Source organism: Colius striatus, chromosome 1, assembly GCF_028858725.1.
Source record: "Colius striatus isolate bColStr4 chromosome 1, bColStr4.1.hap1, whole genome shotgun sequence".
Lineage (NCBI taxonomy): Eukaryota > Metazoa > Chordata > Aves > Coliiformes > Coliidae > Colius > Colius striatus.
In genome coordinates this window covers 23,046,131-23,065,364 of record NC_084759.1, presented here as the reverse complement: position 1 = coordinate 23,065,364, position 19,234 = coordinate 23,046,131, and the positions used below count along the sequence as shown (strand labels likewise).

The window sequence follows — 19,234 nt, the reverse complement described above, 5'->3', positions numbered from 1 at the left end:
TCTTGAATTTCTCAATTTCACATAAGGAAAAACACAGAATGTTGAAATGATCTGCTGCAGTCCAAACTTCAACAGCCCTTAAAAGTGCCTTACCTGCTAAAACATGATACTTCCCAAGGTAACATAATCCCTGTACCAGACAGCCCATGGCCAGATGCTGCTACACAGCACAGTGGGAATTTCTCATTTCTCCTCACAGCACAGGAAACAGCGTAGACCTGTCCTGTGAGATTCAAGGCCAGTGAGAAACATGTGTGACTACCAGAATATGTAGTGAGTTATTAAAGAACAAGAAAAAAACTGTTAAAGTCTAGGACTCTTGAACTTGGTGTAAAATTTCTGCAGCATGCAAGAGAGACTGGAAACTTGGGAGAGGGGAAAAAAATTAAAGGATGTTTTGGGTTTAATTCAGATGTCCTTGCAACACGTTGTGTGAGTTTCAGAAGTCAGTGTGGGTAGTAGTGGGGATTTCTGGTGTGCTAAACTGTATTTGATGTTCTATGTCTGCATGGGTGCAATGCAACATTACAGCCTTTGCTTGGGTGTCTTTTCCTCACTTTGTCTCCTTTCCAAAACTCCTGTCTGTCTGTAAAAGGCTGTATCATGCCCTGAATACATAATGGTTACAAAATGCTTATGTGGAGAAGCAAAGCTGCTCCACCTGGAGCCTGCAGCAATGTAGATGGGTGGCCATTCCCCAACTGGGGAATACAAAACTTCTCCAGGGACTCCTAGGACAGGCCAGTGGCATTGCAGGCAACAACAAGCATAGGCAGGCAAGCAAACTGTAGCTTTAATTCTGCTTCTTCCTCGTGCGCCCAAAAGGTCCACTACTGAATTGATCCCATCTTGAATGTGTTGCTACAGGACATGGAGGACGGATTTGCCAAAGGGAATGTGCATGCTGGTTGCCATCTCTGTGGAGCATGAAGAGGCTGCTCTCATGGGTGCTGTGCGAGCCATCGTGATGGAGTCTCAGTACTTGATAGAGCCATGTGGCTCAGGGAAAGCCAGGCTGACTCACATCTGCAGAATTGACCTAAAGTAAGTATTCCACCTGCAAAAAGCCAGTGTCCACTCAGCAGGGCAAAAACTTTGAGCTCCGGGAGGGGAGATGTTGGGATCAACATAGCTATGTGGCTTTGGAGTCTTCCTGCAGTCTTTTCTATACACCAAGCTCATTTCTCAATTCAGCGTCTGCCTCTCTTACGATGTGATGACAGAAGTAAAACCTCCTTTTCTAGTTACTGCAAGGGAGAGCTTCAGAGCATGATAACAATGACAAGCATTTGAAGTCCCCACTGCCACCGTGGGCAGTGGGGAATAGGAAGCATGGCAAGCCCATTCCTGTGGGGCATGTTTCTGGAGTGTTTGAGTTACTCAATTCTCTTTCCATTTCTTCAGAGGACGTTCACCAGAGTGGTACAACAAAGGCTTTGGACATCTGTGTGCAGCAGAAGTTGCCAGGATCAGAAACTCATTTCAGCCTCTGATTGCTGAGGGACCGGAAACAAAAATCTGAGGAAGTGTTCCTGGGAGCATGTTGAGCGTAAATCAAGGTCTGGTGGGGAACGGGAATACTGAGAGCAAAAAATACTGAGAGCTGCTGAACAAGCTGAGACAGGAATTTTATAGGAAAGTTCTTTTATTCTGGAGACTTCACCTCTCCCCTGCCACATCCCTTCTGTATTCATTTCAGTTATTGAAGTAAACATTTCTTCTGAGAGCTTTTATCATTATTACTTCAAAATCAGACTGTTGCCATTATTCTTGTGTCACATAACTCTTGTATTTAAAGGCTTCTAAGAAGCATATTTTAATTGTAAATAAATTATGTACAGTATGTATATATTTATATTATATCTATATATATGTATATGTATAAATTAATTATTTTGTATATAACTCAGTGCAAACCGCTTGCATCAGTTGGACCTTCAGTGAATCTGTCACTTGTTTCTTGTGTCACTGCTACATAAGCTGTGTGTGCTGTTGTCACAGGGCTCCCAGGCGTAGTCTGCCTGGGACGGCAGGAGCGCCCACTCTCAATTGCCTTTCATATCTGTGTGTGCTGTGAGAAGGTACCTAGAGTTAGATGTAGGGAGAATTAAAAGAAGTAAGGAGGAGGGAGGCTACTGTACGTTTAAAAATAACGAGGAGTGGATCAATTTCACCAATTAAAATGTGTGGAAATGTAACTGAGAGAGACACTTGGAAGGCTGTTTGTGTTCAGCTGCAGAAAGTTTGTGTAAAAGGTGTTGAAAACTTACCTATTGCCTTAATCAATGGTGTATCTGCCGCTGGAGAACCTCACTACCTGCAGTGTTCACAGTAACTGCTCGTTCTTGGAGAGTACAAGATGACGCTGTGGGTACTGAGGTGTCTGCAATCAGACCAGTAAGTTATTAAGCTGTAAATCTTATCTTTCTTTGAAGTGTTTGTCTGGGTTCTCAGTAAGTGTTTGTGTGGTGTTCTTCTCCTGCAGAGACAGCTAATTGTTAAGAAACTCCAAAGCAGATTTTTCCACACCCAGTGGACACAAAGATGTGCATACGAATACCATGCCTTTTCATATTCTTACTATACAAACGACTACATTTTTAAGCTTTTAATAAACACATCATGGATATTTAAAAGACTAAACACAGACTATGCTTGGAAAGATTGTCTTTATAGTAACAGCAGGCATTTTCATATTATATTGCACCAATCCTGCCTCTGTAGGCATTGATGGGAGCAGGATTAGCCCCTGACTATGAGGAGTAGGAGCCATTTAAGCCTATTATGTCATTTTCAGGGACCTATTATTTTGCTAGTAGAAGAATGCTTTAAAAGTCATAATAATTTGTCGATGTTACCTTTGAGGCAGGGTTCTGTTTTGTTTTCAACTAACCTAAGACCAAAAATGATATTACATCTGTGATTCAATAAGAATGTACAAGCCTGTTAATACTGATTTTCATTACTCGCCATTGTTCACTTTGACTTTATTTATTGCTGCATAAACCATCCAAATCATTCACAGACAGTGCTTTAGCTCAGTCCTTCCAAAAACATCTGCTAAGATACAATATGAGGTCAATTAAGTGGGATACCTTTCCCACACGAAGCTACAGTTTGGTGCCCTGATGCAGTAAAGGGGGTCAGTGCTTGGAATCTGCCCCAGGTATGGGGGCTGTGGGGTAGACCACGTGCAGTCCTTGATAGTCCTTGCATTGTGTTCATGGTAAGGGCTGTCCTGGTGGGGGACAGCCCTACAGTCTGAAGAAGCAAGCTGGTGGGAGCTCAGGGAGAACAGGAGCAGAGTGACCCAGTATGTGATCCCCGTGGAACAGCAGGACCCCCCTAAAAAGTCACCATTGTTCCCCATGAGCTGTCTCACCCACATTTTACCATGCAACTCATAGGATCGGGGAGGTTGACTGCCTGTGATCTCCTGCCCTGAGTTTGTGGCCAACAACAGTTGCAATGTGCAACTATTGTGTGTCTGTTGTGTGGACAGGAGAGTGCTCACAGCCTTACGTGGCCACATTGAGGTCTGGCAGCCACTAGCCAGCTGCAGGGCAGGGCTACTGCCCAGGGCCAGCTCGCCCAGGAGGCAGCATGCGGGGGCTTGTGCTGGGAGCTGGCAGGGCAAGGCCAGGCCCCCGGGTTCCAGCAGCACTGCCATCCCAGAAAGTGGCACCTCCTCCATAAATGCCTGTAGCCATGGCAGCAGATTTTGTGCTGGCTGTTTTCCAAAACACAAGGCAATTAGAGCGCTTCTGCTACACTGGTTTGCATAAATGAAGACAGTAGTGCCTCAGTATTAATGACTGCAGAATTTCTGGCCCTGGGAATGGCAGTTGTCTGACAGTAAATAATTTCTTAAGGAAATGAAAGGAAAACCTAGACAGTAGTTTTATCCTGTCTGACAAGTCCTTGCTCAGCCAGAAGGTGCCCTGTGTCCTCCCACCCTTGCAGAAGATCCGTCAGGGTCTTTTGGCATTTCTAAGCCATGTATCAATGAAATAAGTTTTCTTTAAGATGCACATTATGCCATGTCTACCATTCAGCTACCACAGTATTTTGTATTGTTACATTGCCATTATGATAATTGCATTTTTAAATGTTATACTCATATCAATACCTCATATTTTTACCTCATCTGTTGGTATCAGTCATTAGTTGTAAATAAATAATTGCAGATTTGAATAAATTTATGTACACTAAACAATTGTGTTTCTTTGCACACTGATGTCATCTGTTGGCACAAGAAACATGGCACCTTTAAGCCCTTGCTTTCTTTATTGCAACCTACTGTACACTAAACTGTTCTGAATGTGACTTCAGTAATCACTTTAGGCTCAGAATTCTGTTGTTGCCCATTACACTTATCCTGTTGTGTCCTTAAGTATACAAGAGCTTCATGGTAAAGATTATGTTTTCCAAAGAAGCCATTAAGCTAGGATGCCTGGCTTGAAGAAGGCAAACTCAGGTCCTCACAGTGTTTAGGCCTCTGACTCCCACTGAATTCAACAATGATGCCACATTTACATTCTTGAAAGTAATCTTAAGTTGAGGTTCATAAGAGTGACCATGGAGCTGACATGCTGAATGTTGGCATTCATATTATCAGGTTTCAGCCACCACAAATCCATCAAGTCAAGACCCACCTGGAAATGTTCCTATGCAACCTGATCTAGGTGAACCTGCTTCTGCAGGGGGCTTGGACTAGATGGTACCTAAAGGTCCCTTCCAACCCTACCATTCTGTGATTCTATGATAAGTCACTGCAAAAGAGAAAAAGATGCAACAGCAGGATAGTGATTCCTGTGGTTTGCCTTACACATCTACAGATGGAAAAAATGTCCCTTTGGATGGGCCTGTCTCTCTCCAGCTCTCTCTTGAATTATCAAAAGAGAGTCTCAGAAAACAGGATAGTGAGCAGGGAGTCAGCTTTGAAGGACTATCCAGGAGAGGTGTCCTAGGAATATCCCCTCTGGACTGAAAGGAAGCAGTTTTCTCTACTTCTCTGCCATAGCAGGTGGTCAACTGTGTAAGTCTCGTCTTTTGTTGCAAAAAAAAATATAGTACTCTCATTCCCATCTCTCCCTCCCACCCACCTGTAGTGATGTCAGGGAAGACAACCCTAACAGCACTGGTGTTTCAGCTCCTGGTGTCTGCAGTCTTTTAAATGTTGAATTTTTGGGCATCCATCTTCTCTACAACATAGGAGTCATCCGTCTGTTTGGTGCAGTTGCTCTGCAGAATCCATGTCAGCCTTGGAGGATCTTGGCATGCTCAAGAGATGTTGCTCTGAAATAGCAGGTGGACAAAGGCACATACTGAACACCCTGAAATGACTGTGAGGTGGAAAGACTGGAAGAAATACCCAGCAGACTGCTGGAGGCTGCAAAACAAACAGGAGAGGATGAAAACTGTATGCCAATATGCACTGCGGCTCAATAGTGACATGTAAGAGCTGGGAAGCAAACACAGAGCTTGCCAGATAGCAAGCAGCAAATGGCAATGTCCCTTGGGGATTTAGTATGGTTGTGTCATTCTGTCCTTGCCAAGTGGGGGTCAGTCATAGGTGCACATGGGTTTCCTATGGCTGGCTGCTGGGCCAGGCAGAACACGTTGTTGCAACTGCAGTTGCACATAGTCCTGTGTCAGGTCCAGGAGTATAGGGCATCCAACCCCAGATTCATAACAAGGTGGGTATTTGGGCTTTCCTAAAATGTACAATTTAAATTGTGACCCTTAACATCATAGGTCACCTAGCTACACTATGCAGAAAGCTCACATTTCCCCCCAAAGCAGCAATGGATGCAGAGCAGATCCCACCTAGCACTGTGTGACTGTAGATGACTGGCTCATGTCAGTGTGTAAGAAACTCAGCAAACACACCAGTAGGTGGAACTTGGGGGCTAACAGAGAGCAGAGCAGTTGGCCCTGGGTTAATGAGTAAACCACAGGGCAAACATTGCAATGCTGCAGAGAACTATTTGCCTGGTGTTTGTAGGCTACTATTGGGGAAGTCTCACACGCTCCCAGATACCCTTCCTAATCCACACCAGAACTTAAGACACGACAGCCTCTGATGAAGGCTATTGGCATCTCTTGCAGAACAAGTAACCTGGACACTTATCCCCTTCCATCCCCTTGACTCTGAAACTAGAATCTCCATTACTACTACTACTGACCTCTCACAGGTAACTATTTTCCACTGCCCTCTCCTACCACCTAAGTCCAGCTTTTGGGCCCCCAAGCCCTCTTCCTTACTCAGTTGCTGCATACCTGTCTGCAGGCTGGGCTCCAGCCTACGGCCAGCTCGCCCAGCCCAGGCTGCCACAGGGCTCAGCCTCCAGGGCAGGGCAATCATGGTGGGAGAGCATTCTATGATCCCAGCTCCAGATGCAACAGAGATGGGATCAGGCACTCCCAGCCTTACAGGTATCAAATCTGTAAATGTCTTATGCCTCACACTCCAGACAGAATCTTGGGGTGAGGAGAGGTGTTCTGTGCTCCCCTCCTCCAAGTAGGCAGGAAGGCAGGAGCAGGAAAATAACCAAGAGCCTGTACCAGCACACGTGTGCTCCTCAGTCTTGCTGCAATGACAATCTGAGGCTTTCAATCCTCTACTGGGGAGAGTGTATCTGTCACGATGGGGAGGCGAAAGGCAGCCATGGTTTGAAAGCAGTGTGCTGGTCTGTTCATTGGTAGCAGTTTGCAGGAAGGTAGGACAAGGGCATGGCTGGGACCAAAACATACCTCATTCTGCAGCAAGAGCTTCTGCTCCAGGAAGAGGCTGCCCTGCCTGGGCAGAGCAGCTGCATGCAGCTCTCCTGGCGGCCAGAGAGAGGATTATGACTTATTTCTTAATCAAAATTGCTCAACTCTGCAAAAAGCACTAGAGAAACTTAGCTTAAAAGTGCAGACCCTGCTCTTTCTCTTTCACCTGCTCGTAGTAGCTCCGAAAGAGGCACATGGCTGAAACACAGAGCCAGCACTTGCTGCAGTGAGGATTCACAGCAGCTTGTGATTTATGGGAGCAAAGTAGCCGCAGGGCCATCTGTCCCTCCCCAGAGCGTGCCTGGCCCACCCCTTGCTGGAATGGCTCCTTTCCCTTGAAAGTTTGCATATCAAATTACTGACTATTTCTTTAAAAGAAATTGATTACATAAAGTTGGGAAGCCAGGTGCAGGAGCAGAGAGCAGTAACCCTCACAGCAGCATCTGCGGGCCAGCAGCGCCCGGCCAGGCGTGCGGGATGGATGCTGGCTGGATGCTGCTGGCTGGGTGCCCCGTGAGCCTCATGCCACCCCGGCCACCCCGCTGCACCTCACCAACTCCAGCCAGCCTTGGTGTTCATGGCAGAAGGGTCAGAGGCACCACAGCTGGTCTGGCTTGACCACAAACAGGAAATCCCCTTCGTTTTTTCCTTCCCCCAGACTCTATCAGTTTATAGATTTGCCATAGGAGTAGCTGAAAGTAGAGCTTTCGTTTATCAGCACCAATCACCCAGCCATGTGCCACACTGCTGGCTAACCAGCATCAACAAGGAGCCCACCACGGCTCTAAGAATCCCCCGGGTTCATGGCTAGTCTGGCGTTGTGCCCTGTGTTGGCTCGTTCCTGATGGGACAGAAACTGAGAACTGGGCCTATGATGAGAAAGTGCAGGATTTTAGCTCTTCAGCCTGGATTTCGTAGAATCATAGAATTGTTTTGGTTGGAAAACACCTTTAAGATCATGAAGTCCGACTACTAATCTCACACTACCAAGCCCACCATGAAACCACATCCCTCAGCATCTTATCTACATGTCTTTTAAATATCTCCAGGGATGGGGACTCCACCACCTCCCTGGGCAGCTTCTGCTAGTGTCTAAAACATTTCTTTGTCCCTGAAGAGTTACATCCCTTTCCTCCTGGCCCAAGGATGAGGGATTACACCAGCCTGCACCCCTTACCCAGGCTTGTAGCATTGGGCTCATCACATGTGCTGCTTTGCAAAATATTTAGGAAGAACTTCCCATTCTTCACTGGCTTTATTTGGGGATCCCTGGAGAGCAACAGGGCTGAAGGACGAGCTCTGCTTCTGTGGATGCATTGTCACAGCATTGGCAGCAATGCCCACATGCAGGGTACACTATTCCCTCCTGGGTCTATGGGACAGGCAGAGCACCATTTCAGAGACGGCTTTAGGCAGACCACCTTTCTTGCTTCCCATGAGGCTGCAGAGCCCTGGCCAGACACAGCAGTGATGCACTCCCAGCCCTGCCAGCTCTGAGGGAGTGGGGTTTTAATCACATTCCCTTCCCTAACATCAGCCCAATCCCCACCCACAAGCATTGCCTCGCATGGGGCTCACTGCCTGGCCATGCTGATGCCCACCTGGAGCCTTCTGTCTTTGAGCTGCCGTTGCCATCCAGTGCTCTCATCTCATTCTCTCCACAGCTGATGAGGAGCCAGGACACTCATAAACTCTTTGTACGACCTGATCGAGGTGGACCTGCTTTAGTAGGGAGTTGGACTAGATGATATCTAGAGGTCCCTTCCAACCCCTGCCATTCTGTGATTCGGTGAAATAGTTGAGGAGTGACATTCATCACACTGCTAAAACCACCAGGACAGCGGTGGACAAGTTTGTGGTTATTATAAATGTAAATAAAAATAATGAAAAATTAAATGGGTATCCCTGGCCTAAGCCAAAATGTTACAATATGGTCTCCTTGGCCTCCCAGTATTTCTTGCCTTGGGCAACCTTTTCCAGCAATCACTGGTATTTATCAGAAAAGAGGTACAGTTATTGCATTTGGGTTTTTCAAATAATTGAGTAATTTAATCTTTTAAGTGCCTCTGAGATCCTTTGCTGTAATTAAAGACAGAAGATGAATGACTGAAGTACAAGAGCATTGGAAGACTTTAAATGTGTCCTTGACTGCGTCTCCTGTGCATTTATATAATGATTATCCCACATTAATATGACCAAACAGATAAAGGGAGAAAATAATAAGAGCTGAGTTGCATTATTTTTTTCTTCTAGCCCAATAATAATATATCACCAGCTGGAGGAATGTGCCTGTGAATACCAAGCAGGAGCAACCACGTGCTGTGGAGTGCACGACCCCACTGCCTCCCGCTGTGAGGTGCAAGGAAAGGCAATATCCGCTCATGGATCCTGCAGCAATGTGGCAGATAAATGAGTTACAAATGTGTATAAAATTCACAAACTTCCATCAGCAGCGGACTTAAAGGCTCAGTTAGTGCTGGGAGAGACGACTGCAATGCTGGCAGCTTACTTTATGAGCATTTATTTTCTCAGCTTTTGCAAACAAGACCCATTTGATTCCAGTGAAGAGGGAGGCGGGGGGGTTGCTGCAAAGTAATAACTGGCAACAACAAACCTGTAGGGCCTATAAACAGTATTTTACCTCCTAAATAAACTATACATCCTGGCATACCTATGTCATGCCTTTTTATTTAGCTCCCCATTTCATAGCCCAAATGTCAATAAGCATTTGCCCAAAATGGGAAGAGGAGGTGGTGAGAACGCTAGAGCTGACCCTGCTTCATTCTTCAGGCAGCACTGAGCCCCTGTCTCAGGATGGAGGACTGGCAGCCTCACACCCCTCAGGGACCCTTTTGGCTGACCAGACCCAAAAGGCTGCAGCCTGCCAGGACACCCTCTTCATTGGCTTCCTCCTCTCCCTTTCCTGGCAGGGCATCCAGTGGCCTCCAGCTCAAACTGCGCTCTCGCCAGACTACAAAACTTTGTCACCTCGTAAAACTTTACAGCGCAGGTAGTTTATACCATTACACCTCTTGAACTAAACACTCGGCCAATTTGCAGCTCCCTCCAGTGCAAGGAAAAACAGATTTTTTGGGTCAGGTGTTGTGTTTGCTGGTTTACAGCACTGCTGGAAGCCTGTTGCAGAGTCCTGGGTGCTTGCTGCTAAGCCAAACTGCCATGCTAGGTAGCACCCTGCTGGGACACACCACTGGCTCTGCCATTCCTCCGGCCCTGCCACACGTCTCACTTGGAAGACACCTGTGGCTCTGCACCACTCCGGCTCCAACACACACCCCAGCAAGGCATAGTCCCAGGAGAAACTCTGGCTTGGAGGCTGCTCTGGCTCCTGAGAGTCAAACAAGAGGGACTGAGAAGGTGTTGCTCTCATCCTCTCTTTCCTTGCAAGGACTGATGCCATTAAAAAAACAGAGGGAACTACATTATACATCCCAGGTTAGGGGGAAAGAGTTAAAATTGATGTCTCTCTGCCAAAAAACGACCCCAAAATCTTGTGTGTAATTCTCTTAGTAAGGAAGAAACTCTTTCCACTAACAGAAAACAACTAATGTAGAAACTAATCCAACTCCTTGTGAACCTGCAGTATTTAAGAAAAATCATCATTGCTGTCCTTCCCACTGCTTTGCTCAGTGCCCATGAGAGTGACCACCGTCCCACCCACTAGTGCCTGGTTCCCCTCTGCACCCTCGGACCACCTCAGGCCAGAAACACATTTGGGACCAGATAACGATGCCTCACCATGTTGGGTTGTGTGACGAGTAAAAGGCTTTTGACAGTAAAATTCATCATGTAGGAGGTGCATCATTAAGGGACAAATACGGGAGTTTTCAAAGTTGATTCGTTTCTAAAATCTGATTTTTCTCACAAAGAACATTCAAAGCCCCATGGCTCATTCCCACACCTCTGAGAGACTGTTCCCTCAGCCCCCAGGGTGAGGAACTCAGCTTGTGCCCGTGGCTTTTCTGCCCTGCTTCATTAGCATTTTCTCTGGCTTCTCTCTGCCCCGCTGGCCCTTTTGCCCTCCTTCACAAACACACAAAGCACCACAAAATAATAGCCAGCAAAATGTCAGCACCCACAAGCGTCTTGGCTGTAGGCTGCTGTTATTTCAACTTTCTGGTTTCTTAAAGATCTTAATTTTCTCAGGACTGTTTGACAGAGAGTGGTGATTCCATTCAGCTCGCAAAACAAAATCCTCTGGTATGCTGGATACTGCCACTTTCATTTCACCTCGTTATTCCTTCTTTTTCCAATCTCTTAAAAAGGGTGGGCTTCACAGGCCAGCACCAGCTGTCGCCTTGTGGCCAAGAGTGGTTTGGCACATCAAAGACAGAGAGAGTTTTCCCCTTTCTTTTCCTCGCCTCCTTTTCTCGGCTTTGCATGAGTGCAGAACGGAAAAGACTGAACTTTCTCAGCCGAAGTCTAGCACCTAAAACTGACTTGTTTGCCCTGATCTTAAAGGTCTTTTCCAACCTAAAGGACTCTGTGATTGTATGAATAAGAGTGTTTTCACCTAAGGGGATTTTGCAAGTAGAGCTAACAGATCAAGTTTTTTAAGTGACTCACAAAGCAAACAAACACAACACAAGGATAAAAGTGAAGGGCAAGTTGTGTGTTTAAACATGGTGACACTTCTATGGCCACTATCCCATTAATTAGTCTCGTCCCTTTCTGCTCTCACTTCTTTTAACCTTTACATTTGCCTTCCTTAGGATGTTTAACAAGGATGCCACAAACTGACAGCTTAGTGCCACCACTATGCTGACAAAATCCCTCGAGCCTGTGAGTAACTCTCCTAGAATAGAAGAGCTGTCAAATTTAACTTCAGTGTTACTATGGAATCGGCTTTGGCCACAAAACACTCTTGCATTGGTACGGTTACTTCTTACAAAAAACTAAATAAATAATCAAAGAACCCAAACTGCTCCAAAGCCCGAGGTCTGTTGGAAAATCATAGAGTCATAGGATGGTAGGGGTTGGAAGGGACCTTTAGAGATCATTTAGTGCAACTCCCCTGCAGAAGCAAGTCCTGTTTAGACGCAGGCCCCACCAGTCTCCCACAAAAGTTACAGTTATTTATGTGGCATTGGAAAAAACAAACAGCAACATGAATTCCTTGCAGAGCTATCAAAATAGCTTCTCCTAAGGTTACTCTGTACTTCATGCTGCAGACAAATTGGGCAGACGAAACAGTACGATCATGTTACAGCTTGTTATGGACAGTATCTTTATTTCATTTCTGAGGTTGCTATAAAAACAATGTAACATTCATTCTTTCATTTAGCAAAGACATCCTTCCCACAGTCACTCCGCACAGTCTCTTCAAGAAATAAACCAGAAGCTTTGCACTGGTGTCACAAAAAATATTTTGAATTATAGTTTTCTGTTTTAGAACATGTTTAATCTGGAGCATCGAGTAAAAGGGAAACAACATTTCATTCTGGAAACACGGTTCAAATCAAGAAACTAGTCTATGTAAGACACTGAATGTTAATATCCATTACGTGCAGGCTGTGGCTCCTCTTCAGAAAATACAGTACTATCCTCTCTGGATTCTCTTTGCAGCTCGACTACAGAGTCCCCTCTGCTCAGAGTCCTCGCTGCTGCAGGCATTTCTGCTCTAGGTGCACAGATGGGGAGAGGAAAGCGCCAGATCTTTGCTCACCCGTCAGTGCCGAACGGACAGTAGTGCCCCTCGGCCCACAGCCTGATTGCAGGAGGTGATTGCTGCATCAGCTTGCATGAGCACACCGCAATTCTCCTTGGACAGGTACCAAATCTTTACCTATTCAAGGGCTTTTGTGTTGTTGGTGGAGGGTGAATTTTTTTCTCGGGAAGATTGACATGAAACTTGCGCTGGCCCCGATTTCATGAGGCGAGGCAGATTCATGAGGCAAAGCCATGTCACTATCTCCACCAGATCTGCCCGTGTTTCCCCAGGCGCATCACTGTGCAGTGCATTCGCTGAGCGTTGCTGAGCGTGGGCAACGCCACAGGCAGGCTGCTCAGGAGGAGGCTTTGGCCCCTGCTGTGCCCAACTCCAGCCCCTTGTCGCTGCTCTGCACTCACATTTAACAGCTGTTATGAGGAGAATTCCACCAAAGGCCATGTCCCTTCCACAAGCCACGGCACCATGAGCGGGCTGATCTTACAGCCTCACAGCAACAAATCCCAGTTTACCTACAAATTAGATATCCAGCTGGTGCCATCTGCCTGCCGGTGGTCACATCTCACCCAGCCTCTGCAGGAAGAGCCTGCACGGTCTCCTTCCCAGCTCAGACTGCTGTTGCACACACTATGTTGTGGTGGGGCTATGAAATGGCACATGCAGGACAGTTACTGGCTAGTCTAGCATCAGGAAGAGCCAGTGGCCTCCAGCACAGCACCCCTGCTCTTCTGGGCTTGCCCTGCCCTGCCCTGCCCAGGTTCCCTGAACCCTCAAGCCCAGGGGAGGCACCTTTTCTCAGAAAACTCAGGACCAGATTCTTCTTGTCTTACCAACAGCAAAACAATGGTAGCATTCACACCCACATGCACATAACACACAAGTTAGGCATGACCTGGCTGCAGTTTGTATTAAATGAATATCACTTTTTTTCTATGCACTATGAAGGCAACTGACTACCAGAGTAGCAAGGTGATTCATTGCCATGCCATGGAGAAAGTCATTTGGTGTTTCAAACATTTAGGCAGAGCTGTTCCTTTGTAATTCACACTGGGCCAGGCTCCAATGCATACATATACAGCAGTTTAAGTTTGCTCTTCTTCAGCAAGTCCTATCAGGCTATAAATAATTTTTGTATATATTTTTAAAACTTCATCACTTAACCTGAATTTTTCACCTTAATCTCAATACCAAAATATACGTTAGTGCAAAGAGAGACCTTTTTAAAAGTCAAAGTAGAGGACAAATACATTAATCATTATTATAAGATACTAATTCTAATTCTATTTCTATTTTTTTTTTTTAAATACAATCTTAACTTAGAAATAAAAATCACATTTCATATGTAAGTTTTCATTTACATTGTAGAATCACAGAATCACAAAGTATTCAGGATGAAAGGAACCCTGGGAGGTCATTTAGTCATCTACTAGTCATCTAGTAGATAAACACCACATTTAATACAACATAATCAGCTTTAGTAGATAAATAATTCTTAATTAACAGAGAGCATAGTTCCTTTGAAATATTCTTTCCAGTGAGTGACATTATTCACATAGCAATAAAAATACAATTACAGCTGAAGGCAATGCAGGCCTAGAGGTAGGGAGTGGAGAAAAATGACCTCACTGCTTTACACAGAGGACACTCCTAACGTAGTGACTCATAGGCTGGCAAAATAACACAGGGTTTTCTTCCATTCTCTCTCTATTTCTGCTAATAAACAATCTTTCTAATATTTTGCTAGTTTTATCTTGCTGAGAGAAAGATGCAAAGTCCTCAGCCATTCAGTAATACTTTGGGATGAAATGCTGCCAGGACCAGGTCCAGCTGCTCTAAGGAGACCCTCCAGTCCACCTGGAAGAAGCTTCAAGATCTCAGACCCTGGCAAAAACAACAATAAAGTGCTACATTATTACACCAAAACACTGGGCTTTGAAGTCTCCACACTCAACACAAGTGGCATGCAGAGACCATCTTAACTGAATTACTCTCAAGTTTTCAGCAGGTAGGCGGGTAGCAGCGGAGTTGCAGCTGTGTGTCACTTGCTGCCAAAAGTGCAGAAATGGGGTGCCCCAGACCTGCTGTGTCCATGGGTATAGGGCAATAGGACCAGGCACATAGCTTTCTGACAACTGGCACAGCAAAGACATCCCACTCTATGCTGTTTTACTGAGCAAATCAAAGAGATGTCCTTTCACCATTCCCATCTCTTCCCATCAGATGCATGACCCCTGCCATCCCCTGCTGCTTTCCTCCCTGGGAAAGACACAGTTCCTTTAGCTGAAGCTGCCCCAATGACAGAAGCCAGAGGCAGCCATCAGAAACCTGAGTAATAGCTAAGGGATTTACTGAGAGCTCCAAGCAGCACAGGTTTGAGTCCTCCTGTATCTGCTGGAGGAAAGGGGGAGTGCACTTTCCCTCAGTGCTTCTTTGTGCAATTCTCTTCCATCTCTGCTTGGTTACATTCCTTGCTCCAGTCAGGTGCTGGCTCTGACCAAGCAACATCAGCATGAGACCCTCATTTGGAAAAGAAAGCCATTTTGCTTCTCCCCAGAATTCGACATTCAGGCTCTTCCATCACTCCATGTCTTCGAAACGTATTTTTCACCCTTCCAACTCAACAAGGCAAAGTCAAGGAGGGGAAAGCATCTGCTCAACAAAAGGTCCCAGGGAAAGTTGTGAGACAACTCCAACCACAGGAATTAAGGACTGGTCAATGAACAAATGTACTCAACCAGAGAAAACAGTTTCTGGAAGCCATATGCTAGCAATCTCGTCTCAGAGTCAACCTCCTGCAGTATCAGGCAACTTAAATGCCTTCCTAGTGCTGAAGCAATCACAACAACGTGTGCTTATTTCAGATTTCCCAAGGGAATGCAAGAGAAAGGGCAGTGAGTGATGTATTCAAAGGGTCAGCTCTATTTATACCTTCTTTCTACCCTCTTGGAGTAGTATGTAATGAAGCACATAGTAACAATAAAAGCAACAAAAATGAAGGAGATAAAGGCTAATAATGACTTTCTAGTTCGGAAGAAGTGGCATTCAGGACACGAGGCAACCTCTTCTGGGCACAGCAAATCAGGAGTCTCAGGACCAGGAAAACCATTATTGTCGATTATTTCTCTGTAATGTTTCATAGAAGGCTTTGCTTCGTACTGATTTGCAACATAACTGTAGAGACCATATTTAGGAGCAGTCTTGTCATTAAAAGAATAGACAAAATATCCTTTCAGGTTAACGTTATCCAAGGTGTAAGCTGCAAAGGAAAACAAAGGGTTGAAGACATAAATAAATGGCACTTTGGCATTCAAGAGCAGTACCATATGCTCGTACATAAAGTAGGGGAACAGGGATGTTAAACCCACATCTGCACTTCCCCAAAACAAGGTAAGGTACACATATACTTATGAAGTGTTTCTCATAAAAACTGTCAGCCCTTGCCAGACAGTATGATCTGTGAGTATCCACCAATTTATTTCCTTGTGCTTGGTAAACACAGCTGTGAGTGCATGACTGTGTTTGATGATCAGCACGGAGCCTATCATGAAAGGATGGCTCTCTTTTGTATAAAACAATACTGGTTTTGGTGCTCCTGCACCTGGATTTCTGCAGCCTGTTTCTCTGATGGCTCCATCTCCCTTGCAGAGCACCTCCTGATAAGAATGTCCAAGGAACAGGGGGCATCAGGCTGCACTTCCCACTAGCATAGCACAGTGACACGAGAAAAAGACATTCTGGGATGTCACCAGTTCAAGTGGAAAGGTTACACAAATCACAGTCCTTGCGTGATATTGACCCGAGTTTCTGATCCAACATGACCTGTATTAAACTGAGAACACAATCCATTCCGCTACCTTGGCTACTGTAAGAAGCCCAGCAGCTAGAACATTAACCTTGAGCCATCAGTCCTGCTTGACAAAATCAACCAATCCACAGTAGTCAATGCAAAGTGTAATACTCTGTCTCTCAAAATCACTGTTCTAAACAAACTGAAGCAACATCTTCTAGCAGATGAACACAGGATTGAAAAGCTAACAATTGCTGAATTTTCATATGCCTCTGGGAATAATTCTTTCTACAGCCACGCGCAAGACATTTATCACCTCTAACCTGCCTTTCATCTGTAAAATGAAATAATATTTACCTGCTCTTTTACAGAGCTGCTGCCCAGGATAATTAGTTTGTGTTTATAAAACTGCGTGTGGATGTAATGGTGTTTTACATAAATGGTTACTGCTGTTCTTTGTTTTCAGTTGGCAAAAGATATACTTAAATAGTGTACAAAGCACTTAAAAATATAGCCGGAGTCCAAAGGGTCCTGTACTGTATCCTGGAATCATTTATCTGCACAAACGTGTTTGCTCCCCTGGAACAATGCAGGTGAGCAACATCACACGCGTAAACACTGCTGCGTGCAGTCCCTGAACTCCACTGGAGGAAGAAGGCAGAAGAGGAACTTTAAGGCAAGAGCACACATGTACCAAATCCTATCTCATTCAGTGATGCTCAGGTCTTGTAGAAAAAATGCAAGTTTTAGAGAAACCCGAATCAGTCATGATGCCGAGGGTAAGAGCTTGTTCCTGTGTAAGGACAAGATGGACAAAAGCACAATACCAGGTTTGGAGGAGAAAAGAGAGCTAACAAGCTGGTATTGCTGATGGACCAAACACTGTGGAGGACTGTATGGTGTCAAAAGTGGGAGAGTATGCTTTCCAGCAAGAATCATGGCTAGTTAGCAAGGACATAGTCATTCATGACAAGGAAGGTGGAAAGATCATTGGCTTACATGTGCTGGTTAAATTGGAAAACACAGGAGCTATTTCCAGGCTGGACAGAAGACAGGAGAAGGAAGTGATTGGAAGGGGATACTGGTATCAGATCAGAACAAATCAGTTATGTAAAGAAACAGGTCTGGCATGTTCTGGCTAACGGCAACTGGGAGAAAAGTCCATATTCATATATGCTTTAAAAACAGAAGAGCCAAGAACTGGTATGGTCTAAAGTGGTAGGAAAGGGAGAAGCAATGCAGAAAAAAAAACAGATTGAAGTCCAAATATAGCCAAGATATGTGCTTTAACTACAGATCTGTAAAACATGCAGCCAGTGCTTCAAAATGCTAGAGAAGGAACTCCTGGGCACTCGATACCAATGTTCAGTAATTTGTGAAAGAGGTGGAAATGTCAGAGGAGGAAGTTAAACCCAATACTTGACAGAGTGGACAGAATGACCTGGTAAATTAGCGAACTGCCAGCCATCCTTCACTACCTGGGAAAAGAAGGGAATAGTTTATATAAGGCTTGATAAATAAGAATTACAGGAGATATATATGATTAATGCCAATCAGCTCAGCTTTATGAAAAAGAAATCTTGTCAAACTAATCTGCCATATTTTATATGAAATCAGCAGATCAGTAAAAGTGATGATGTTTGACGCCATATACTTAAAACTTCACAAGGCAAGTGACTTAGTATTATATGGCACTTCAATGAAGAAAATAGAATGTTATGAGGTCAAGGGGAGCCCATGAAAAACAGATTTCAACTGGTCTTCAATAGATATATTAAGCATAGAAATGTAATTGCAGGATAGAAAGTGTCACAGTAGGTGTACTTCTACCGTGGTCATGAAGACTGGCTTTTAGCACTAAGATATTTAATGATATTAAATTTCTATTTCTCATATAGTTTGCAAATAACACAAAGATTAGGGATATGACATCAACAAGACAGATATCATGGTAGTAGTCTGTTATAGACCATTCAACCAGGATGAAGAGGCAGATTCTGTAAGTAGCTGGGAGAAGTCCTACAGTTGTTACCCCTTGTTCTCATGGGGAACTTTACCTACTAGATGTTTTCTGGAAACACAATACAGCACTGAGGAAACAGTCTAGGAGGTTTCTGGAGTGTGTGGAAGATAACTTCCTAACACAGCTGGTGAGGCAGCCAACAAGGGGAGGTGCCCTGCTGGGCTCGGTGTTAGCACACAAAGAACTTGTGGGTGATGTGATGGTTGGAAAGCCATCCTGGACACAGTGATCACAAAATGATAAGAGTTTTTGATTCTTAGAGAAGCATGGAGCGGGGTAAGCAAATTACCACCTTGGACTCCTGGAGGGCAGACTTTGGCCTGTTTAGGAGCCTGGTTGACAGAGTCCCTTGGAAGCAGGTTCTGAAGGTCAGACAGGAAGGCTGGACACTCTTCAAGAAGGAAATCTTAATGGCACAGGAGCAGGCTGTCCCCTCCTATATGCTGAAAGATGAACCAGTGAGGAAGACGACCAGCCTGGATGAACAGAGAGCTTTGGATGGAACTCAGGTTAAAAAAAGGAGACTGACATTTTGGCAAAGGGGCAGACAACACAGTGGGTTATGAGGTTACGCAGGAAGAAAATTAGATGGGCCAAAGCCCAATTAAAACTTTATCTGGCTACTGTTGTAAATGGTAATAAAAAATGTTTCTATAGAAATAGATCAACAAAGGAGGGCTAGGGAGAACCTCCATCCCTTATTGAATGTGGGGAGAAACCTAGTGAGCAAGGATGAGGAAAAGGCTGAAGTACTTAATGCTTCTTTGTCTCAGTTTTTAATGGTAAGACCAGTTTTTCTCTGGGCATCCAGCCTCCTGGATGCCAAGGACATCCTTGTCTTCCTCCTGGAAGACAAAGACAAGGAGCAGAATGAAGCCTCTATAATCCCAAGGGAAATGGTGTGTGACCTGCCACACCACTTAGACACTCACAAGTCTACAGGTGCACACAAGGGTACTGA

General features: G+C 45.0%; 2 protein-coding genes across 9 annotated transcripts in view; one reads left to right on the top strand and one right to left on the bottom strand.

The window, feature by feature from the left end:
- STARD13 (StAR related lipid transfer domain containing 13) overlaps window positions 1-2,643 on the top strand; it is a 298,693-nt gene extending 296,050 nt beyond the window's left edge. For all 8 annotated transcript variants that reach the window (XM_061993647.1, XM_061993616.1, XM_061993630.1 and 5 more), the window contains 2 exons: window positions 868-1,044; window positions 1,405-2,643. In XM_061993647.1, coding sequence (XP_061849631.1) covers window positions 868-1,044; window positions 1,405-1,522 — 295 coding nt within the window. In that variant the 3' untranslated portion in view covers window positions 1,523-2,643. The remainder of the gene's footprint in view (window positions 1-867; window positions 1,045-1,404) is intronic.
- A 12,738-nt stretch (window positions 2,644-15,381) lies between these two features.
- KL (klotho) overlaps window positions 15,382-19,234 on the bottom strand; it is a 49,178-nt gene continuing 45,325 nt past the window's right edge. The window contains exon 5 of the mRNA XM_061993695.1: window positions 15,382-15,719. Within this exon, the coding sequence (XP_061849679.1) occupies window positions 15,382-15,719 (338 nt within the window). The remainder of the gene's footprint in view (window positions 15,720-19,234) is intronic.